The 25,313-nt window shown below is 41.6% G+C and overlaps 2 protein-coding genes across 2 annotated transcripts in view; one reads left to right on the forward strand and one right to left on the reverse strand.

Annotated features, from left to right (window-relative positions):
* Positions 1-9,134: 9,134 nt before the first annotated feature.
* On the forward strand, positions 9,135-9,890 carry LOC124257967 (uncharacterized protein DKFZp434B061-like). The gene has a single exon (XM_046692044.1). The coding sequence runs from the start codon at positions 9,135-9,137 to the stop codon at positions 9,888-9,890; it is 756 nt and encodes a 251-aa protein (XP_046548000.1).
* Positions 9,891-9,960: 70 nt separating this feature from the next.
* LOC124257534 (histone-lysine N-methyltransferase SMYD3-like) overlaps positions 9,961-25,313 on the reverse strand; it is a 39,057-nt gene continuing 23,704 nt past the window's right edge. The window contains exons 9-13 of the mRNA XM_046691636.1: positions 20,593-20,656; positions 19,433-19,564; positions 15,212-15,383; positions 11,723-11,831; positions 9,961-10,124 (exon numbers count right to left, since the gene is read on the reverse strand). Coding sequence (XP_046547592.1) covers positions 10,017-10,124; positions 11,723-11,831; positions 15,212-15,383; positions 19,433-19,564; positions 20,593-20,656 — 585 coding nt within the window. The 3' untranslated portion in view covers positions 9,961-10,016. The remainder of the gene's footprint in view (positions 10,125-11,722; positions 11,832-15,211; positions 15,384-19,432; positions 19,565-20,592; positions 20,657-25,313) is intronic.

The raw sequence follows: 25,313 nt of genomic DNA on the forward strand, positions 1-25,313 counted from the left end.
ACAGGGCACAGTGTAGAGAAAGTACCAAACACAAACAATCCCTAGATAGCAAGGAAAGATGGCTTTTACAGGGCACAGTGCAGAGAAAGTACCAAAAACAAACAAGAAGACAAAGTCATCAATATCCCCCGCAATGGCAAAATACTCTTCATGAATATGTCTACGAGTTATGTCAAATGTTTTGGTGTGCATATAGAAAAGTGTAAGGAGAGTACTGACAGGTTTTAAAAGTTCTGCTCCAGAAAGCAGCACTACCACTAATTTCTGTTTTAGTCAAACTTGTTGCCATGGAAACGCCAAAAATATTTTATTCAGAATTCCAAAACTACCAAAAAGGCACCAGTACACCACCAGATCTAGGCATGTGCCAAGTTTGGTGAAGAAACATTGAACAGTTTTAGAGTTCTGCTCGAGAAAGCAGCACTACCACTAATTTCTGTTTTAGTCAAACTTGTTGCCATGGAAACGCCAAAAATATTTTATTCAGAATTCCAAAACTACCAAAAAGGAACCAGTACACCACCAGACCAATCTATGTGCCAGGTTTGGTGAAGAAATAGTGAACGGTTTTAGAGTTCTGCTCCGGAAAAGGCAAATGTGCACGGACTGACGGACGGACGGACAGAGTCCATTTTAGTATCCCCGCAAAACGCGTTGCGGGGGATAACAAGCCCTAGATAACCAGGAAAGAAGCAATGTTGCCTCCATTCTGCATGATGTTGAAAATGAAGAAAATCAAGCTATCACAGTAATCATCAAATATTGCTATTTCATCATTGGAAATAGTTTACATGAAGCTCTAGTTTAATCCTTTATGGAATATTTGATATAAAGAAACAAGAAGCATGACCAAAAAACCCTGTTTATTATCAACTTGAATCTTCATTAATTATTTCCTAGTTTTTTCTAAAGAGTTATGCAAGATAAAATGTAACCACAGATTGTGAAATAAAATGGGCCCTTATCATAAATCCTTTCTTTTGTATTTACTCACGTCGACCTATGAATATGCCATTTAATCCTGTAATGTGTTTTCTAGACATACATGACCCTGTCTTGAGATGATCACGAGACTGGAAGCTGAAAAGAGACAGCTCCTCAAGTAGGTAGCCAACCTACAAGATGAACAAGTTCTGACATTGATGAAGTCGTAGAGGTCAATGAAGGAGAATCAAATAAAGACAAATTGGCAAAAGACGAACCTATAACAAAGAAAAGGAAAAGTGGCTTACAGATTATTTGTGGCTCTGATACGATGATAAATCTGAGGTTATGACATGCAAGTTTTGTAAGAAAACAGGGAAGAACACTTTCACAAGCAATGAATGTAGTAATTATCGTACATCAACACTTTCACAGGCAATGAATGTAGTAATTATCGTACATCAACCATGGAAAGACACCAAGAAAGTACATGTCAAGTACATGTCATGTACAAGCCTTCCGTGAACAAGCATTAAGTGGGAACTTGTGTATTGCATCTCAAAATGCTTTTACACAGAAAACAGAAGGTATAATATCTGCAATGAAGGCAGTGTATTGGTTAGCCAAGGAGGGAATTGCAACATCAAATTATGCTTCCTCGATGGAATGTCTCCAGTTTCAAGATGTGGACACTCTCCAGCATCTAGACTTGCAACAATGCCACTTACACTTCACGAGCAACAGCCGACAATATTCAGGAAGTTACGAGTGACATGATAGATAGAGGATATTGTCAAGCAAATGTTGGGAAGTGGGCATTATGCTGTGTTAATACTGTTAACGTTAATATGAAATATGGATGAAAACCTATTACATAAACATATTACTACCTCTGGTCTGGAAAGCAAAATTCTAACAGACTATGTGTCCTTTTTTAGAAAATAGGATATTTTATTCTATCAATGAATCGTGACGAATTGCATAATTTGAGTTTTGAGTTTTGATTAGAAAACAACTATCGCACTTTGCACTGTTTTAGTGCAAAGTGCAATCGTTGTTTTCTAATCAATTTTCCTTTTGGATTGATTATTTGAAATTATTCTTGGCATTGGCAATTTTCTGTTGTAGTTTATTAAAATAACCAGGTAATTCATTATTATTACCTGCCGTTTTCAGAATCTTGCACAGTGCCTAAAAAGCCTTGCATCTATCGATTGGCCAGAAAGACAAAGGAGATGGTAGCAACAACACTCACCGTAGACATGACTTTACTAGTTGTGAGTGTCGAAGAAGACAGCAATTTATTGCACTCCATCCCCTTTGCCTGGGAGTCCAGCAGGACATACAAGTGGACACTGGACTCGGAAAGAATCTACACCGCCACTGCCCTCGCCAAGGCCAACATGAAGATGATGCATCCAACCAAAGTAACAGAGGGATCTCTGCCCAGGGATGCCTAAGATGAGGCATCCAACCAAAGTAACAGAGGGATCTCTGCCTAGGGATGCCTAAGATGAGGCATCCAACCAAAGTAACAGAGGGATCTCCACCCAGGGATGCCTAAGATGAGGCATCCAACCAAAGTAACAGAGGGATCTCCGCCCAGGGATGCCTAAGATGAGGCATCCAACCAAAGTAACAGAGGGATCTCTGCCCAGGGATGCCTAAGATGAGGCATCCAACCAAAGTAACAGAGGGATCTCTGCCCAGGGATGCCTAAGATGAGGCATCCAACCAAAGTAACAGAGGGATCTCTGCCCAGGGATGCCTAAGATGAGGCATCCAACCAAAGTAACAGAGGGATCTCCGCCCAGGGATGCCTAAGATGAGGCATCCAACCAAAGTAACAGAGGGATCTCCGCCCAGGGATGCCTGAGATGAGGCATCCAACCAAAGTAACAGAGGGATCTCTGCCCAGGGATGCTGACTAACCGTCCAACTCTTGTAAATTTATTTTCAATTTAATAATTTAATGTAAGGAGGGTGGGAAAATGCTGTTTTTCACAGGTGTAGCAAATCATGCCACCTTCCTATGGTTAGTTCAGTTCTGTAGGCAGATACTTCCTGTCTCCGTGACCCGTTCTCCTGCCAGTGTGCTAATGACTAGTGTTGGGAATTGGTTAAAATCTCATAATTGATGATTGGTTTATTACAACCGATCAATCATCGAAAAAAATTGGTTAGCGTTATTAATGAAATTTGTTAATGCACATAAAAATAAGGAAAAACATGTACCGTATTTTTTGCCCTATTACCCGCATCTTTTTCCCTCTAAAACTGCAGGCTATGTGGCAGTGTGGGTTATAATCCAGAGCGCGTTATGTGTGGATTTTACACCGAGAAAACAAGAGTTTTTTGAGGAAGTGTTATAAAATACCCTGAGAATGTAGTCGTTGTATGTGCTATTTAAAACTTGACTTTCAATTTCAAATCGAGCGGTGTATCAATAATATGACAGTAGATTTGATTTATGATTAAAACAATCCTGCTTGTAACTGTTATGAAAATGTTCAAAGAGCATACAATGCCGTCCGGTAATTCCGCACATCGATCGCAACACTGGATGGGACGCTCGCCAAAATGTCGGACGTGTGCAAAAGCGAAAACTTTTTGTCGTTAATTACGTGAATCAGCAATGCTAATACATACTTTATTGACTGCAAAAGTTTATAAATGGTACTGTGAATTTACTTCCATGATTATTTCATTTCTAAAACGTATAAAAATAGCAATCAACATTTTGCCATGGAGGTGTCGGGTTCTTGTATGAATATTCATCAGGTCACCATGAACTTGTCGCGACATGTGGGTGGGCGTGGCAGGTATTTACATTGATGTTTTTCGTAATTTAGTCTCGTTGATAATGGGGGAGGGCCACGTGATTAGTTAAGAGTTGTTAATGTATTTTGCTACAAGATAATATATTGTTTATAAAGAAACAAAATTAATAATACAATACTGTCAACACAATCCTAATGCAATTCGTTCGATTACAAAGAGATTTCGCTCGATGTAGTGTTGTCACAACAATTAAGAAAATCAGTATTGTTAGTTGCTCTCCTCCCACCTGCTTATGTGTTCACAGTCAGTTTAGGTAAAATAAATATTTGAACAGTTTAGTTGTATGTATTGAGACTCAAAGGTCTGAGCTGTCATTGGATAGTTTTACAATATTTTGTTTTTGTTTTTTTACCAATCGGGTCTGGGTTCCTTTGCCCTTATTAATACCCTCAGACAGAATTTATTTATCACACATTCTATTCATCTTTCACTGCGATACACATTCTTTGATAATTTACGCAATGCCGCCAGTACGAAAACGGAAGAGCTATACAGCTGCCTTCAAACTTGAGGCGATCAAGTTTGCTGAAGAAAACGGGAATCGTCAGTCAGCACAGAAATTTGGAGTTGATGAATCCTTGATAAGATATTGGCGAAAACAGAAGGACCAACTCCGAAAAATGAAGAAAACAAGAAAGTCTTTCCGAGGGAACAAAGCCAGATGGCCTGCGCTGGAGAAGAGTATCCATGACTGGATCCTTGAACAGAGAGCTGCCTGTCAGGGTGTGAGCACTGTTCAAATTCATCTGAAGGCCTGTGTTATTGCAAAGGAGATGGGGATTTCTGAATTTATGGGAGGACCATCTTGGTGCTTCAGGTTCATGAAGCGCCAGCAGCTTTCCATAAGGGCCCGTACTACCATGGCACAGACGTTACCAGCTGAATTCCAAGAGAAACTGGAGACGTTTAAGGATTGTCAGTTCAGTAGTCAAAGACCATGGGATCGTTACTGATCAAATTGTCAACATGGACGAGGTGCCTCTGACATTCGATATACAGATGAGCCGGACAGTCGACAACCAAGGCGCAGACACCGTCACAATCTGGCGTTTACGGTTGTTCTGGCTGTTACGGCATCTGGAAAGAAGCTTCCACCCATGGTCATATTCAAGAGAATTACGAAGCCAAAAGAGAAAGAGATTGGCATTGTGATCCAGTGGCATTGTGATCCAGTGTAACATGGAGAAGGGGCAGATGGGATGGCTCTCAGTGCTTTGGCCGAGGGGCAGGATGGCTCTCAGAAGGCTGGTCTCAGTGGATTCTATGAGGGCTCACCACCGGAGGATTTTTCCATCTTCAGAAGACAGTGAACACTATCTTATTATGGATTCTATGAGGGCTGCTCAGATCACTGGATATTAGTGTGAATAGGTGTTTAAAAGACACTCCTGAGAGCTTCTTGGGACAGATGGATGTGCAGTGGAGAGCACACCTTCACCAAGACTGGAAGACAACAGAGCAACTTATGCTGAAGTTTGCAAGTGGATTGTAGAGGCATGGGACAAGATCAGTGTGTCAACAATCATTAACGGATTTCGAAGAGCTGAGATCATTCAGGCCGCCGCCGCTGCCGTACTTGTTGAGTCTGTCTCAGAAGATGAAGATATGGACAATCCAGATTCCATTATACATCCAGAAATTGCCCAGATCTTCCATTCGGACACTGAAGACGAGGACTTTGATGGCTTTCAAAGTGACGACCTAGACGAGTAACCTGAATGCGTGCTACTGTGAAATGTCCATCAGTGATGACGAAATGAACTGAAATGCTTTTATTCCCATTTTGGCAGAATACATATTTAATCAAAATAATAATTTGTCAAAATAAATAATTCTAGCTCTTGAGTTTCTGCATGTTATTTATTTATATTCTTATGTGGTTCATGTTATTTTTAACCATATGAGTATATTGCTATTGCGATATGAATTTGAAGTGTTTCTACTGGCTTAATTTGTGTGGGTGTGGTATTTTCAGCCAATCACTTGTCTATACTAAATTCATGCCGGGAAACCCCGACTGATTGGCACGTGGTAGGTCGCAGTACACACTCGGCGCAGCGATGACTTAGCATAACATCTAATATCAGTTTTACACTGTTACGTAAATATTATGACAATACATATTTATATTTCAAACTGGCTGCATCATTTGCTCTCCATAAAGCTTCGATGACAGCACGTGGGGCCGTACAACCCATGTAAACAAAGGATCGCTGCGCAAATCGAAATTGTGGTAATAACGTCACATCTTTCTGGCCTGTGGCAGAGGTTGGCCGCATGGAACTCTGGGTAGGAGAGTGGTAGCAGTGCAGCCAGACAAAGAAGTTAGAACGACACATCAGTTTTAATCATCTATTTTGTAATAACGACAATGGATTATTTTTATTATTCAGAAGAAATCATGATGATTTATCCGCGACGCATCCGTCAGCCACACGATGTTCAATAGGTCAACGACACTAATAGTGACAATTTATTACAACAAATAATACGGAAAAAAGGATATAACAAAGAAGAAAGATAACAAATTAGAACGATTTTGAAAACTTCTTGAAGGCAACTCCCAATAAAGGTACGCTAGATCCTGGCTGCTGTAAGATATTCCGCGTCTTACTTTTAGTTTTACACTGAATCGCACAAAAGGTTGCGGGTTATGTGTAGACTGTGTTGTGGAGATTAACTCCAAAACTGGGGTGCGGGTAATATTCAGGAGCGGGTAATAGTGCAAACAATACGGTAGTTCTTTGGGGTTTTTGGCAAAAGTTCACATCTTTAAAGGATGACTAGTATGTCAGGAACATATATTTCTTGGAGTCTTTAAGATAAATTCAATCATGACTTGAAACGAGCTTGTAGTGCTTATGAAATGTAACAGACAAAACCAACCTTCTGAAAAATATTGTTTATGAAAACAAGTGTTCCAGAATTGTTTGTGTTCGATTATGAGAAAACATGATCGATTGCTTGGTCGTTTAGTCACTGCGACCAATCTTCGATTATTTCAATTAATCGGACCACCACTACTAATGACGGTGGTAATGAAACTAAGATTGAATCTAGTTGACCAAGATTATGTTGACCGACATATTCAGTGTTTTCGTACGTGTCACCGGAAGGTTAACAACCACCTCAAATCATTGCTTTTCACATGTTAAAGTCAAGTGTGCTTATTTTGGAACAGCTCTACAATCCTTTTCATCCTCCAGTGGTATTGCTTAGACAGCTCTTCCTTTTTCATCCTCCAGGGTATTGATTTGTATAATATGCTTGAGTCTTCACATAGGTATAACCTTTTTCTCTTTTTAACAAGAGAATGATGGTGTGTTACAGCACATGTGTAAATTGATGGAGAAAGAACTCTAGCAAAGATCCCAACTACCTGTGTTCCGACTGCACCTCCAAGCTCACTGGATCAGCGCTTGCTGTGTTCACACTGATGCACCAGTTCACTGGATCAGCGCTTGCTGTGTTCACACTGATGCACCAGTTCACTGGATCAGCCCTTGCTGTGTTCACACTGATGCACCAGTTCACTGGATCAGCCCTTGCTGTGTTCACACTGATGCACCAGTTCACTTGATCAGCCCTTGCTGTGTTCACACTGATGCACCAGTTCACTGGATCAGCCCTTGCTGTGTTCACACTGATGCACCAGTTCACTGGATCAGCCCTTGCTGTGTTCACACTGATGCACCAGTTCACTTGATCAGCCCTTGCTGTGTTCACACTGATGCACCAGTTCACTGGATCAGTTCACACTGATGCACCTTGCTGTGTTCACACTGATGCACCAGTTCACTGGATCAGCCCTTGCTGTGTGTTCACACTGATGCACCAGTTCACTGGATCAGCCCTTGCTGTGTTCACACTGATGCACTAGTTCACTGGATCAGCTTGCTGTGTTCACACTGATGCACCAGTTCACTGGATCAGCTTTGCTTGCTGTGTTCACACTGATGCTTGCAGTTCACTGATGCATCAGTTCACTGGATCAGGCTTGCTGTGTTCACACTGATGCACCAGTTCACTGATCAGCCCGCTGCTGCTGTGCACCCCACACTGATGCACTCAGTTCACTGGATCTTGCTGTGCCCTTGCTGTGTTTTGCCACACTGATGCACCAGTTCACTGGATCAGCTTGCTGTGTTCACACTGATGCACCAGTTCACTGGATCAGATGCACCAGTTCACTTCGGATCAGCCCTGATGCTGTGTTCACACTGATGCACCAGTTCACTGGATCAGCCCTTGCTGTGTTCACACTGATGCACTAGTTCACTGGATCAGCCCTTGCTGTGTTCACACTGATGCACCAGTTCACTGGATCAGCCCCTCACGCTGTGTTCCATTCAAAGCTTGCCACACTGATGCACCAGTTCACTGGATCAGCCCTCGCTGTGTTCACACTCAGTTCACTGGACACCTAGATGCATCACCTCACTGATGCACCAGTTCACTGGATCAGCACCCTCAGCTGATGATCCATCTCAGCCTCTCGCTCATGCATAGATGCATCAGTTCACTGGATCAGCCTCTGCACTGTGTTCCATCTCAGCCACACATAGATGCATCACCTCACCAGATCAGCCCTCGCTGTGTTCCATCTCTGGTTCACACATAGATGCATCACCAGTTCACTGGATCAGCCCCTCGCTGTGTTCCATCTCAGCCACATCATAGATGCATCACCTCTCACTGGATCACCCCTCACTGTGTTCCATCTCTGCCACACATCGATGCATCACCTCACCAGATCAGCCCTCACTGTGTTCCATCTCTTGTTCTACACACACATCGATCCATCTCACTGGATCAGCCCTTGCATGATGCATCACCACACTTGGATCATCAGCCCTCGATGTGTTCCATCTCGCCACACATCGATGCATCACCTCACCAGATCATGCCCTCACTGTGTTCCATCTCGCCACACATAGATGCATCACCTCACCAGATCAGCCCTTGCTGTGTTCCATCTCGGCCACACATAGATGCATCACCTCACTGGATCAGCCCTCGCTGTGTTCCATCTCGGCCACACATAGATGCATCACCTCACCAGATCACCCCTCGCTGTGTTCCATCTCGGCCACACATAGATGCATCACCTCACTGGATCAGCCCTCGCTGTGTTCCATCTCGGCCACACATAGATGCATCACCTCACTGGATCAGCCCTCGCTGTGTTCCATCTCGGCCACACATAGATGCATCACCTCACTGGATCAGCCCTCGCTGTGTTCCATCTCGGCCACACATAGATGCATCACCTCACTGGATCAGCCCTCGCTGTGTTCCATCTCGGCCACACATAGATGCATCACCTCACCAGATCAGCCCTCGCTGTGTTCCATCTCGGCCACACATAGATGCATCACCTCACCGGATCACCCCTCACTGTGTTCCATTTCGGCCACATCGATGCATCACCTCACCAGATCAGCCCTCGCTGTGTTCCATCTCGGCCACACATCGATGCATCACCACAATGGATCAGCCTTCGCTGTGTTCCATCTCAGCCACACATAGATGCATCACCTCACTGGATCAGCCCTAGCTGTGTTCCATCTCGGCCACACATAGATGCATCACCTCACTGGATCAGCCCTCGCTGTGTTCCATCTCGGCCACACATCGATGCATCACCACAATGGATCAGCCCTCGCTGTGTTCCATCTCGGCCACACATAGATGCATCACCTCACTGGATCAGCCCTTGCTGTGTTCCATCTCGGCCACACATAGATGCATCACCTCACCGGATCAGCCCTCGCTGTGTTCCATCTCAGCCACACATAGATGCATCACCTCACCGGATCACCCCTCACTGTGTTCCATTTCTGTTACACATCGATGCATCACCTCACCAGATCAGCCCTCGTTGTGTTCCATCTCGGCCACACATCGATGCATCACCACAATGGATCAGCCCTCAGCTGTGTTCCATCTCGGCCACACATAGATGCATCACCTCACTGGATCAGCCCTCGCTGTGTTCCATCTCGGCCACACATAGATGCATCACCTCACTGGATCAGCCCTCGCTGTGTTCCATCTCGGCCACACATCGATGCATCACCTCACTGGATCAGCCCTCAGCTGTGTTCCATCTCGGCCACACATAGATGCATCACCTCACTGGATCAGCCCTTGCTGTGTTCCATCTCGGCCACACATAGATGCATCACCTCACTGGATCAGCCCTCGCTGTGTTCCATCTCGGCCACACATCGATGCATCACCTCACTGGATCAGCCCTCGCTGTGTTCCATCTCGGCCACACATCGATGCAGTAGTTCACTCAGCTCCTGATACACCTCATGTGACTCGCCATGTGTCACTCTCAGGATGGACTCAGCCTGCAAAGAAAGGGAAACATTCAGATACAAGCCTACAACATTCTTCTCCTCTGATTGGATTGGACTGCAATGTCTACAAGCCGGGGGACCTGTTGGTGCTACAACTAGGTAATACCGGACTACCTACCTGCTGGAGGGAGGTCCGGGCACCTGTTGGCTACAACTAGGTAATACTGGACTACCTACCTGCTGGAGGGATGTCCGGGCACCTGTTGGCTCTACAACTAGGTAATACTGGACTACCTACCTGCTGGAGGGAGGTCCGGGCAGCCTGAAGCCGGGTGGAGGTAATACTGACTACCTACCAGCTGGAAATGGAGAGACAACTTGGCAGCCTGGAGCCGGTGGGGTAATACTGGACTACCTACATGATGGAGAGGATGTCCGGGCAGCCCCAGGAGCCGGTGGAGGTAATACTGACTACCTACCTGATGGAGCTGGAGAGACAACTGAGCAGCCTGGAGCCGGTGGAGGTAATACTAGACTACCAACCTGCTGGAGCTGGAGGGATGTCCGGGCAGCCTGGAGCCGGTGGAGGTAATACTGGACTACCTACCTGCTGGAGGGATGTCCGGACAGCCTGGAGCCGGTGGAGGTAATACTGGACTACCTACCTGCTGGAGGGATGTCCGGGCAGCCTGGAGCTGGTGGAGGTAATACTGGACTACCTACCTGCTGGAGGGATGTCCGGGCAGCCTGGAGCCGGTGGAGGTAATACTAGACTACCTACCTGCTGGAGGGATGTCGGGCAGCCTGGAGCCTGGTGGAGGTAATACTGGACTACCTACCTGCTGGAGGGATGTCCGGACAGCCTGGAGCCGGTGGAGGTAATACTGGACTACCTACCTGCTGGAGGGATGTCCGGGCAGCCTGGAGCCGGTGGAGGTAATACTGGACTACCTACCTGCTGGAGGGATGTCCGGACAGCCTGGAGCCGGTGGAGGTAATACTGGACTACCTACCTGATGGAGGGATGTCCGGGCAGCCTGGAGCCGGTGGAGGTAATACTGGACTACCTACCTGCTGGAGGGAGGTCCGGGCAGCCTGGAGCTGGTGGAGGTAATACTGGACTACCTACCAGCTGGAGGGATGTCCGGGCAGTCTGGAGCCGGTGGAGGTAATACTGGACTACCTACCTGATGGAGGGATGTCCGGGCAGCCTGGAGCCGGTAGAGGTAATACTAGACTACCTACCTGCTGGAGGGATGTCCGGGCAGCCTGGAGCCGGTGGAGGTAATACTGGACTACCTACCTGATGGAGGGAGGTCTGGGCAGCCTGGAGCCGGTGGAGGTAATACTGGACTACCTACCTGCTGGAGGGATGTCCGGGCAACCTGGAGCCGGTGGAGGTAATACTGGACTACCTACCTGCTGGAGGGATGTCCGGGCAACCTGGAGCCGGTGGAGGTAATACTGGACTACCTACCTGCTGGAGGGATGTCCGGCAGCCTGGAGCCGGTGGAGGTAATACTGGACTACCTACCTGCTGGAGGGATGTCCGGGCAGCCTGGAGCAGTGGAGGTAATACTGGACTACCTACCTGATGGAGGGAGGTCTCGGCAGCCTGGAGCCGGTGGAGGTAATACTGGACTACCTACCTGCTGGAGGGATGTCCGGGCAGCCTGGAGCCGGTGGAGGTACAGCTGTAGTTTGCCCAGCTTCAACAGCTGTATTCCAACTGTCGGGGAGCCTGGAGGGTGCAGCTTCCTGAAACAATTGTATATTGACACACTCAGTGACCTTATATCTGATATCTTTGAAATTATATCACTCTACCATGTCATGAGGCACATGAGAGTTATTGTGTGTCTTACGGTAATGAATAAATTAATAACTAAGTAAATATGAACTACAAAAAGAGGAAAATAATTAGATGTAAATTAAATTTACTCAAAGGGACCCTTCTCCAGGAGTAATTCATGGCACCAATTTGGAACTCTGGATTGATTACTTCATTTAACTTATTGAAGATACTTGACACCATTCACAAGCTATGCACTGATAATGTGTAATTTCAATCAAGGGACATAACTGTGTGCTCAAAGCAATAAGAATGGCATGCATTGAGCAACTCTCTAAAGGATATTATAGTACCACTGTTCAAATGTAAGCTTGATAAATATTATTGTCAAGCTTGCAAAGTTTCATCCATGTAAGTTCGGTAGTATCTGGGAAGACTGGTCCCCACTGGAAGCTGGAAATCATGAAGCAATGGCTATAACACTAACTATTATTTTGGCATCCAATTTTCAAACTCATGACCAGTGACACCAGTGACCAGACTGTTAATCTTAAATTCTCCAATATTTCTGAGAAAATTTATCCCCATTAAGAAGCCGACCGAACAGAATGAAGGAAGAATTGAAGGATGAACAGAAGGAAGAATGGACTGACTTTGTTCCTATATGCCCAGCCCCACTGTATGTCTGACTTAATCCTTAGAATTCCAGCCAGTTCCTCCTCCCCACACGACTGGCCCTGCATAGTGAGGAACAAGGTAGAAAGGGAGACGTTTGTCATACATGTCAAGGACGCCCCAGATGAAACTGAAGGCACAGGAGTTTCCATTAACAGTGATTTATGGTTTTCATTGTTTCCATGTAACACACACAACCAATGATTATGACTGACATACTATCACAGATGACTACCAATAACTATTTATACAAGTCTACACTACGTAAAAGACAGCCTAAGCAAAAATTTCACAATGTTTGATGTCACTGACTTCAAACACACAAGTATAAAATATCATCAGATTATCTTTATGTGAAGTATAAAGACACTGTCAAGTTTTGTGGTCAGTCAGGCAGGAAATGTTTAGAAAGGTGGTTTTCAATTACGACTACAAAATGGGGCTTTATGAGTGGTGGACAAAGTCACTGAAGACGTGTATGCTGGAATTAGATGCATTGTAAAGCTGATGTTCTGCACCATCAGGAATGTTTTCTGTGTTGTGTTAGTTTGAAAAATGTTACTTAAACTTCACAAGGTTCGTGGTTATATATTTTTCTAGCAGATGTCGAGTCATCATATGGGCATTTCTTACATAAACAAACAGTTTTAGAAAATAAGCTGATCAGCTCAATCATCGTGTTCGTTTATTTCAAGATGCTAGTGCCAAATTTATTCACTGATATGGCAATGTCCCCCGCCGCTAAAGAATGGAATATCTATATTTACTACTTTTTATTTTTTGGTCACATACAAGATGCCTGAAATGACTGGTGTCTGCATAATCACCCAATGTAGGCTGTCGACATACTTGAAAACATTGGGTGCAATGTTTTATGAGATACTGGTTTAAAAAGTTTGAAAAGCAGTCAAAGTGTCGTGGTGACCTTGAAGATAAACTGGTGTCGTAATCCCCTAATGTAGGCTGTCACCAAATTTGAAGACATTGGGTACAACAGTTCATGAAATATGTAACAAAATTGACTGGTGTCGGACGGACAGACGCCGCTGAATACATAGTCCCCCGTTCAGCTTGAATACATACGTTGCAGCTGGGGACAATAACTCTCTACATCTGTTGGTTTGTTCCCATATGAAATATTCAAGTCCTTCCAAATATTTGAATTCCATTCTGTAATCGGAGTTCAGATCAGTATTAGCCTGTGAATTTCATAATTATTTGTTGATAAACACCACACTATTCCACTTATATGGCGTCAGTCTGTGAATAATTGAATCTGGATCAGACAATCCAGCGACAAATATCATGACCATCGATCTACTCAATTGGGATACAATGACGTTGGTCAACCAAGTCTCGCGAACCCGACCGCTTGATCCAGCGAAGTCGCCTCTTTACGACAGGCATGGGTTACCAAAAATCAATTCTAACTGGATCTTCACGGTGTCCATAAATAGCAGCACAAGCGCCAAATTCAATAAAAAGAAGCCAGCATACAATGTTTTCATTATATCCATTATGCTAAATCAGCAGCTGAAACAGCAACAGTGACACCAGACATCTCAGTAGTCCAGCTCCCCTGAAGTATCAATAAACATTCCTGTTTTGTCATCACTACCAAACTACACAATACATACAGTCAAATCCTGATGAGTCGAATGCCGGTGTCTCGAATATTATGCATAACACGAAGTACCTGTCGGTCCCGACCATTCCCTGCTCTTTTGTCATCATTTGATTACCAGTTACACGAATTCGTCTCATAAATACACACGATGACTCGAAATGGAAATTTGGTCCCTTGAGATTCAAACAATAGTAATCTTGTATACATAAGCGAAATCAGTCAATGAGAAGAAGTTAATTGTAAACACCGCACTCTGTCTCTATCGGCACAAAGATCCAACTATCATGTAACCTGATCAAAACCGCATTTTTATTTGGTCCCGAATTGATGCCGGTATTGACAAACCATGCTGGCAATTAACAAAACCAGCGCGCACCTTTCCGCTATTGTCGGGTGAGTTCAAAAGGCTGATTAGTGATTTCACGGAAACAGAAGAATTAGCACCTGTCACAACGGCGACTTCGTCTGATGATGAAGACGAGACACCCTGTCCGTCAAACCACCACCATCCGTTATCGAGGCTTATAAAGTTCTGTGAAGGACTTGAGGAATTTCTCGAAGTCGGTTCCAGGTACAATCAACTAACATTTTTCCCACTTGGCAAGCGTCCGTGAATTTGCGGATAAATGTAATGGAAATTCACAGAAACAAACATTAATGTCAGACTTTTTCCAGAAGTGAGTTCATCTTTTGTATTAATAAGATTCAAGATGGCGGCATGTACAAGTATATCTATCGATTGCCGATAGATTTTGTTCATGGATTTTAAGAGGTAAATGTATTTTGTATTTTATTGTGCTAGTATTGAAATGTGTTCTCATTTGTATAATGTTTGTTTCCATTATCCATTATTATCCATTATCTAAGTCACCTAATGTATTGTTGTGCTATATTTAGATATGATGTGCTGAATAAAGGAATTGTTCAATATTGAATCATCTTTTTTCTACCCTCATAGACATACCTATGTCGAATACATCAATAAGCCGAATCTTTTACTTGGTCCCCAGCTGATTCGACTCATCGGGATTTGACTGTACTTACATATAAGGCTGCACTGTCTGCTGGCCGAAGTCCACTGCATGTTCCCACTGCTGGCTGTCGATGCAGGCGTCCATTGCTTGGTCCAGTGTCTTCACACGGTACACATTGAAAGGGGAGAGAACTCTCTGCTTCCTCAGCAGTTCCTTACAGACTCGCAGCCTGGTCTCAGGATCTGTAACACAAGTGAATAGGGTACCCGTCAACACCACCACATCTGCTTGACTGACTGAGTTTGGTTTTACGCCGCTTTTAGCAATATTCCAGCAACATCACGGAGGGGGACACCAGAAATGGGCTTCACACATTGTACCCTTTGGGGATTGAACCGGGTCTTCGGCGTGACGAGCCAACGCTTTAACCACTAGGCTACCCCACCGCCCACATCTGCTTGAAATTGGGTAACTTTGTTTGAGGTCATTATCATCAGCAGAAGAACGAGGACTACAAATCAACTAAGTAGCACATGCTTAATATGATATTGCATGGCAAAAGAACAGACTGCTGCCCATTGTTAGGGAAATGGGGGCTGCTGTCAAATTACAGTGACCACCAGATTTCAGATTACACATGGGTACATTCTAATCATGTTAGCCATAGTATGTAGGAATATGTACTTATACAATGAGTAGGTTTGACGACAGCTTAAGCCATCTAGTGGTCATATTATCAGGGAAAACAGACAATAGCAGATCTTAACTACTATAGTGAAAAGATGCTAATGCCACGAGAAACCTAATCAGGCCAAATAGAAAATATGTTGCGGTTCCAATTACAGCTCTTTAAAATTTAGGGTAGGTAGGTAGGTAGAATTTTTTTTTTTTTTTTCATTTTGTAAAAGTAAAATTTACAAACTAATAACACATTTATCAAGCTTGCGGCCATGTCGACTTTCTCTATCAGAATGACCGACGCCCGTCCGTGCCGTGAAAAACAAGAGTCATCAGAAGATGACATATCCCCGGCCCCCACATCTTTGAAAGAACAAATCATCTGACAGTTACTTAAAGTCCAGCTTGATTTAGACTAAGTGCAAATCGTTTCCATGGAAATCATGAAAAAATAAATGACAAAAATCTGCAAATAGCAAAAGGCACCACTTTGGGATCTGCCTCACATATCTGCCAAGTTTTGCTGAAAGACATAGAGAAGTTTTCGAGTTGTGCTCCGGAAACAAAACCTACCCCTCCCTTTTGAGACTAAGTCCAAATTGTTTCCATGGAAACTGAGAAAATAATAAAACACAAATATCTGCAAATAGCAAAAGGCACCACTTTGGCATCTGCCTCACATATCTGCCAAGTTTTGCTGAAAGATATTAAGAACTTATCCACTTGTGCTCGGAAACCTAAAACTCACCCCTTCCTTTTGAGACTAAGTCTGAATCATTTCCATGGAAACTGAGAAAATAATAAATCACAAATATCTGCAAATAGCAAAAGGCACCACTTTGGGATCTGCCTCACATATCTGCCAAGTTTTGCTGAAAGATATAGAGAAGTTTTTGAGTTGTGCTCCGGAAACGAAGCCCACCCCTCACTTTTGGGACTAAGTCCGAATTGTTTCCATGGAAACCAGAAAAGGCAAAAATGCTAAAAATCTGTAAATAGCAAAAGGCACCACTATAGGATCTGTTTGATATATCTACCAAGTTTTGTTGAAAAATATAGAACGGTTCTTGAGTTATGCTCCGGAAACGAAGCCCACCCCTCACTTTTGGGACTAAGTCCGAATCGTTTCCATGGAAACCGTGAAAAGTAAAAATGCTAAAAATCTGTAAATAGCAAAAGGCACCACTTAAGGTTCTGTTTGATATATCTACCAAGTCTTGTCGAAAAATATTGAACGGTTCTTGAGTTATGCTCCGAAAACGAAACCCACCCCTTCCTTTTGAGACTAAGTCTGAATCATTTCCATGGAAACCAAAAAAATAATAAATCACAAATATCTGCAAATAGCAAAAGGCACCACTTTGGGATCTGCCTCACATATCTGCCAAGTTTTGCTGAAAGACATTGAGAAGTTTTTGAGTTGTGCTCCGGAAACGAAGCCCACCCCTCTCTTTTGGGACTCAGTCGAATCGTTTCCATGGAAACCGGGAAAAATAAAATGCCAAAATCTGCAAATAGCAAAAGGCACCACTTTAGGATCTGTTTGATATATCTACCAAGTTTTGTTGAAAATATAGAACGGTTCTTGAGTTATGCTCCGAAACGAAAGCAATCCTTACTTTTGAGACTAAGTCCAAAATGTTTCCATGGAAACCAGAAAGGAAAAATGCTAAAAATCTGTAAATAGCAAAAGGCACCACTATAGGATCTGTTTGATATATCTACCAAGTTTTGTTGAAAAATATTGAACGGTTCTTGAGTTATGCTCGAAACGAAGCCCACCCCTCACTTTTGGGACTAAGTCGAATCGTTTCCATGGAAACCGGGGAAAAATAAAATGCTAAAAATCTGTAAATAGCAAAAGGCACCACTTTAGGATCTGTTTGATATATCTACCAAGTTTTGTTGAAAAATATAGAACGGTTCTTGAGTTATGTCCGAAAGCGAAAGCAATCCTTACTTTTTGAGACTAAGTCCAAAATGTTTCCATGGAAACCAGAAAAGGAAAAAATGCTAAAAATCTGTAAATAGCAAAAGGCACCACTATAGGATCTGTTTGATATATCTACCAAGTTTTGTTGAAAAATATTGAACGGTTCTTGAGTTATGCTCCGGAAACGAAGCCCACCCTTCTTTAAGACTAAGTCCAAAACGTTTCCATGGAAACCGAGAAAAATAAAAATGACAATAATCTGTAACTAGCAAAAGGCACCACCTTAGGTTATGTTTGACATATCTACCAATTTTGGTTAAAAAATATCGAACGGTCTTTGAGTTATGTCCGAAACAAAATGATTACGGACGGATGGATCGGACGGACGGATCGGATTTAGGCGACGACTATATCCCACCGCATTACATGCCGGTGGGATAACAATGGTATCTGAATGCGTATTTTATTCATACCGCTTAAATAAAATAGGGTCGGCACCAGAATTCAAGGGTCGGTCGGGTAATCGTAACCACAACAGTTTTTTTAGGCCTCAGGGGAATCTAATCTTTAACTGAACCTTTTGCAGATTGTGTTTGAGGCAACTGTCAGTCATTTATCACTTTCCTGCAACTCACAAGCACCACAACCATGGCAAATCTGGGTTCAAACCCAGGACTTCTTGTTTCACCCAACTGATTCATGTCTGCATGGTGAATTGTGGCTCTATAAAAGTCTGTGCCACTCTGCTCCAAACACTGTCAGGAGTCTGTGACAGGCTTGCCACTGTCAGGAGTCCAGCCACACGTCAACCATTGTGTCAATACACAATGTCATTTAGAAAGTGGTCAAATGTAACACTATGTTATAGCTGGAATTACACTTTCTCTGTAAAGTACAGATTCTTTCGTTGGGTTGAGCCCCGTCCCTCAGAGTCAGGCAACAAATCAACAGCATAAAAAACAAGACGAAGCCGCTGTGGCTGGTTTGTGAGCAGGTTTGGCGTCTCATTTTGTGTGCTGGCGATTAGGTGCCTGACTCTGGGGTGTGGGATCTAGGGTTGCAACGATTCACCCAGATTTGATTCGATTCAATTTTCGATATTGGACCCTCAATTCGATCATTTTCGATTCGATTCTTCATACAAATAAAACCATCAGATTTCATTTAACTCTCAGAGTCGGCGTTTTTAGCCTCAAATCCAACGTCAACTTGGCAATGTCTACTAACAATTCTCAATTCTCAACGTCAACCAATCATGTTTCGCCTTATTTCAGGGCTCAAAACTGCTCAAGTTGGAGTCAAAATTACATTCTGGTTATGTGGAAATAATTTAAATAGGTATTCAAATATCGAATCAAAATAGTGATATTGGTTATTGAAAATCAAAACTAACGTGTCAGATTTGATTTTTGATGAATCGAACAGAATTGTTGCAGCCCTAGTAGGATCGAATCCCGATGGGACTCGACCAAACAAAAGTGAGACACTAGAAATGGGCTTCATGCATTGTACCCATGTTGGGAATCGAACCCGGGTCTTTTGCGTGATGAGCGAACGCTTTAACCACTAGGCTTCCCCACCACCACCCCAACCCAACAAAAGTACCAGAATCTGTACTTAACTAAGAAAGTTTAATCCCAAATGTAACACGTTAACTACTGTTTTGGCTGAATATCACACCTCCAGATTTCTTCAGGTCGGCTAGTGTTTTCAGTGCTGTCTGGGACTCCTCCATCACTGTCTGCACCTGTGACTTGTATGCCTCGTCACTACACACCAGCTGACAGGACTGGCAGGCCGAGAATGCTGTACCTGTAATCAACAGTAGCATTCAAGTCATCTCACATCAATGAAAACACAGCGTTATCACTATCCCCCAAAAGCAGAATTATCATGATTGTCATGGTTGGTTGGTTGGTTGGTTGTGTTGTTGTTTAATGCAGCATTCAGCAATAAAATAGAAAAAATAGTTACATCAGAACGTGACCTAATTGAGAGGTCATCGGTTATCCAGTCAAGTCGTTACGACACAGGTCAATGTGATACGACACTCGTGTGACGTACGAGATTAGTATGCAACTACCCATACGTTGACCACGTGGGTAATAATCAGCAATATTCCAGCTATATGGCGGCGGCCTGCAAATAATCATGTCTGGACCAGACAATCCAGTGATCAACAGCATGAGCATCGATCTGTGCAATTGGGAACCGATGACATGTGTCAACCAAGCCTGACCACCCGATCCTGTTAGTCGCCTCTTACGACAAGCATGGGTTACTGAAGACCAATTCTAACCTAGACCTTCACGGGTCAATAATAATGTGGAAGTAATTGCAAAAGTATCACATAAAGCTTAATGAAAAGACAAAAGGTCATGAGCACTTGTGTCAACAGAAAACTTCATGTGAAATAGAAACACCCAACAGGATCTTCTCTGAAATAAAGCAGCAATTGTCGTCATCAGTTTGCAGCCATATAAGGCGACACCATGCAGGCGACACTGTGACCAAGATTAATCAAGACCTTCTCAGATACAGACATTTAGCCCAAAGTCGGCAGCAGATCACAGTTATATTTCCAAGTATGAATCTAAAAATTCAAAATTACTGAACAATTTACTAAATACTGTGACCTCTGATTTTGAACAAAGGCACTTAGTGGGGAATTCTAGATAAATCCTTGGTGAGTACCCCGCCATCATCAACATCAGACATACACACTGAATTCACATTGCAGAACATGTTGTAAGAAACACATCCAGTGTCTATCATGTGAGCCTGACTGACACTGAGACAAGACGCTGTAGAAGCAGCGGTGGAGTAGCTGTATCGCCTACCATCACGCAGCAGGGTCCCATCACAGCTGGTCTGTTGACAGACTGCACCCAGCATCAGTCCATCCTGAAACACACACCATCACATAATCTGTGACATGACATCACACCAGCACATAATCTGTGACATGACATCACACCAGCACATAATCTGTCACATGACATCACACCAGCACATAATCTGTGACATGACATCACACCAGCACATAATCTGTGACATGACATCACATGATAATCTGTGACATGACATGACAGCACACACAGCATCTAACATGACATGACATGACATCACACCATCACATAATCTGTGACATCACATGACATCACACCAGCACATAATCTGTCACATGACATCACACCAGCACATAATCTGTCACATGACATCACACCAGCACATAATCTGTAACATGACATCACACCAGCACATAATCTGTGACATGACATCACACCATCACATAATCTGTGACATGACATCACACCATCCTGAAACCGACACCATAATAATAATAATGTCTATTTATATTGCGCTAGTTTCCATCCACAGAGGTGCACGCTCAAGGCGCTACAATAGTCACAGATGAGAAGTTCACGGGAGGAGATAGTTCGTGGGGATAGAACTTTCTGAAGTGAAAGGTTTTTAGGTTGGTTTTGAATGTCTCAAGGGTCGGGGATTCTTTAATGTTCTTAGGTAGTGAGTTCCATAACTGAGGTCCTGCTACTTGAAACGATCTGTTGCTGTAGGAGTGTAGGCTTGAGTTTGGTACTGCAAGAAGGCATTGGTTTTCAGACCTTAGACATCGAGTGGTTCCCCCTCGTAAGACATAGCAAGAAGTGACAACAAAATAATGATCGTTTGTTAAACAACTTTTTCATTCGGGTGTCCAAAATTATGAGACAAATCATCAGAGTTGGTCTGTCGATTTCATGTGACTGTGCAAAGTTTAATCTTGCTGCATTTATTAGATTTTGTGTGTGTATTAGAATGTATATTTAAGGGCCATCAAAGCTTCAGCTATCATAACTTTACATCGAAAACACAGTGTGTTTATCCACTTTAAACAAGATAAACAATTAAACACTTCGTTTTGCTGCACGCTTGTTCACAGATGATACATCAATGGGATTTTCATCTATCAATCACAGGCTTATGCAAGAGACACTCAATAGGAGCCTACAATATTTATCGTGCTGGGCAAAACGTTGGCTTGTGACACAATCCCAACAAAACAGAAGCTATACTTCTCAGTCTTAAGAAAAATACTTCAATTCTAAATATAGAATTTGAAAATCAGTGTGTACGTTTGGAAAAATCTCAAACATCTTGGAGTAACATTTCCTTCTGATTGTATATGGAACACCCATATTGATAACATTGTAAGAACAACGTCCTTGATGGTTTCATCAATGAGAAAATTAAAGTTCATGTTAAACAGAGACACTCTAAATAAGATTTATATTGTATTTATAAGACCACATCTTGAATATGCTTGTGAATTGTGGGATGGTTGTTTGGTAGATTTAACCGATAAAATTGAAAAAGTGCAGTTTGAGGCCGCCAGGATAGTTACCGGATTACCAAAATATGGTACTAGAGATACTCTGATGTATGAAACAGGTTGGCAATTGTTAAAAGGAAAACATGTCATAAACTGTCTTTATTCTATAATATCTACAACAAAAATGCTCCATCCTACCTTTGTGATCTTATGCCTCAAACTGTTGAATCTAGGAGAAATTATAATCTTAGAAACATTCGTGATCTTTGACTGTCTTATTCCCGCACAAATCTCTACAGTCAATCATTTTTCCCATCATCTTCACAACTTTGGAATAATCTCCCTTTATATGTTAGAGAATCAGTTTCCCTTAAAAAAATTAAATCGCATATAAGCTCGCGTAAGTCAAAAGCACCAGGATATTTCTCATTTGGTAATAGAAAACTCAATGTAATTCATACCCAGCTAAGATATTCAAATAGTAGATTAAATGGTGATCTATATAGAATTGGTCTTAAAGAGAACCCTGAATGTAATTGTAAATTTACCTGTGAAAATTCTCATCATTATTTTATGGAATGTTCTTTGTATTCTAATATCAGACAGGAAATGTTTCAAAATATTAGCAGAATTTGTAACATTAGATCACCAACAAACCTAGATGTACTATTAAATGGCTGTGCAGATCTCCGTTCAGTGACAATATTCAAATTTTTAAAGAAGTTCTAAAATATATATCAAACTCCAAAAGGTTCAGTAATTGGATATAATGTTTATGATCTAAATAATTCATGTATTAATTGTATTGTATATATCATTTTGTATATATCATTTTGTATATATCTTTCTATCCCTGTACATATAGTTTGTTTCACATTTGCATGTAAGCACTGTAAATAGGAGAGGGTTTCACTAAGTTGGCATAACTTGTACCCAATCCATTCTCTTGAATAAATATGTTTAAATAAAAAATCAAACACTTCGTTATAAGCAAAGAGTAGGACTGAGTGAGTGAGTTTAGTTTTACGCCACACTCAGCAATATTCCAGCTATATGGCGGCAGTCTGTAAATAATCGGGTCTGGACTAGACAATCCAGTGATCAACAGCATGAGCATCGGTCTGCGAATTGGGAACCGATGACATGTGTCAACCAAGTCAGCGAGCCTGACCACCCGATCCCGTTAGTCGCCTCTTACGACAAGCATAGTCGCCTTGAATGGCAAGCACGGGTTGCTCAAGACCTATTCTATCCCAGATCTTCACGGGCCGAGTAGGACTGAAGAGAGACTATCTGAACATGGCTGAAGAGGCACTATGTAGTTAATGTTTTCCATATGTTGCTGTGAATTAAGGTAAAGATACTGACACATTTGTTGTTGTTGCTTTATACCCACAGGTAAGCATCATAAATAGCTTTTATTCCTCATATGCATTTACAAAAACATTTTCATTCTGATTCTATGATTTATAGTAGTGGTCCGATTAGTTGAAATAATCGAAGATTGGTCGCAGTGACCAAACAATCAAGCAATCGATCACATTTTCTCGAACATAAACGATTTTGGAACTACTGTTTTAGTCTTTAAATTACTTCACAATGGAACATATCGTTGAAGTGTCAGGGCCTGAAAACGTGTTTAATTCTTTGAAAACTCACTTCACTAACTGAAAAGCCATGACTGAATATTTCTTAAAGACTCCGGGAAGTTTATGTTCATGATATATTAGTCATCACTTTAAGTAGCAAGTTGCATCATGTTTTTCATATCTGCAATAACAACCTGGCGTTAAATGACGCTAACCAATTTTTTTCGATGATTGTTCATTGGTAATGAATCAATCATCAATTGTGAGATTTCAACCAATTCCCAACACTAATGATTTAACAGTTCATTGAGATAGTAAGTCATCACACTTGATAGATGAACAGTAAGGACCAAATGTGTATTATTCAAGGTGAGTGCATGTATGAATGATTCATATTTCAGGAAAACCTGCAAACAAACTATATTTCCAACCAGGTCCAGGAACGGTATGTATTTTTGGGTAAAATCACTGCCTCCCAAATATCTAAAGTTCCAGCTACCAAAGTTCCTGCTAGTCTACTGTATATTTAGCAGATGATTACATGATTGATGTGCCATATCAGTATCTGTTATAGGATAACAAGAGAACCATTTTGTACTAATACTTTGTGAAATGATAATACTTTATCAAATGATAATACTTTGTGAAATGATAATACTTTGTCAAATGATAATACTTTTTCAAATGATAATACTTTGTGAAATGATAATACTTTTTTAAATGATAATACTTTGTGAAATGATAATACTTTTTTAAATGATAACACTTTGTGAAATGATAATACTTTGTGAAATGATAACACTTTGTGAAATGATAATACTTTGTCAAATGACAATACTTTGTCAAATGATAATACTTTGTGAAATGATAATACTTTTTCAAATGATAATACTTTTTCAAATGATAATACTTTGTGAAATGATAATACTTTGTGAAATGATAATACTTTTTCAAATGATAATACTTTGTCAAATGACAATACTTTGTGAAATGATAATACTTTGTCAAATGACAATACTTTGTGAAATGATAATACTTTGTGAAATGATAATACTTTGTGAAATGATAATACTTTTTTAAATGATAACACTTTGTGAAATGATAATACTTTGTGAAATGATAATACTTTGTGAAATGATAATACTTTGTCAAATGACAATACTTTGTCAAATGATAATACTTTGTGAAATGATAATACTTTTTCAAATGATAATACTTTTTCAAATGATAATACTTTGTGAAATGATAATACTTTGTGAAATGATAATACTTTGTGAAATGATAATACTTTTTCAAATGATAATACTTTGTCAAATGATAATACTTTGTGAAATGATAATACTTTGTCAAATGACAATACTTTGTGAAATGATAATACTTTGTGAAATGATAATACTTTGTGAAATGATAATACTTTTTTAAATGATAACACTTTGTCAAATGATAATACTTTGTGAAATGATAATACTTTGTCAAATGACAATACTTTGTCAAATGATAATACTTTGTGAAATGATAATACTTTTTCAAATGATAATACTTTGTGAAATGATAATACTTTGTGAAATGATAATACTTTGTGAAATGATAATACTTTTTCAAATGATAATACTTTGTCAAATGACAATACTTTGTGAAA

This window comes from Haliotis rubra, unplaced genomic scaffold (genome assembly GCF_003918875.1).
Source record: "Haliotis rubra isolate DU_JTF1 unplaced genomic scaffold, ASM391887v1 Scf117, whole genome shotgun sequence".
Classification (NCBI taxonomy): domain Eukaryota; kingdom Metazoa; phylum Mollusca; class Gastropoda; order Lepetellida; family Haliotidae; genus Haliotis; species Haliotis rubra.

Coding starts and splice junctions, on each gene's coding strand:
- LOC124257967 (XM_046692044.1), top strand. CDS start 9,135: ATGCATCACCTCACCGGATCACCCCTCACTGTGTTCCATTTCGGCCAC.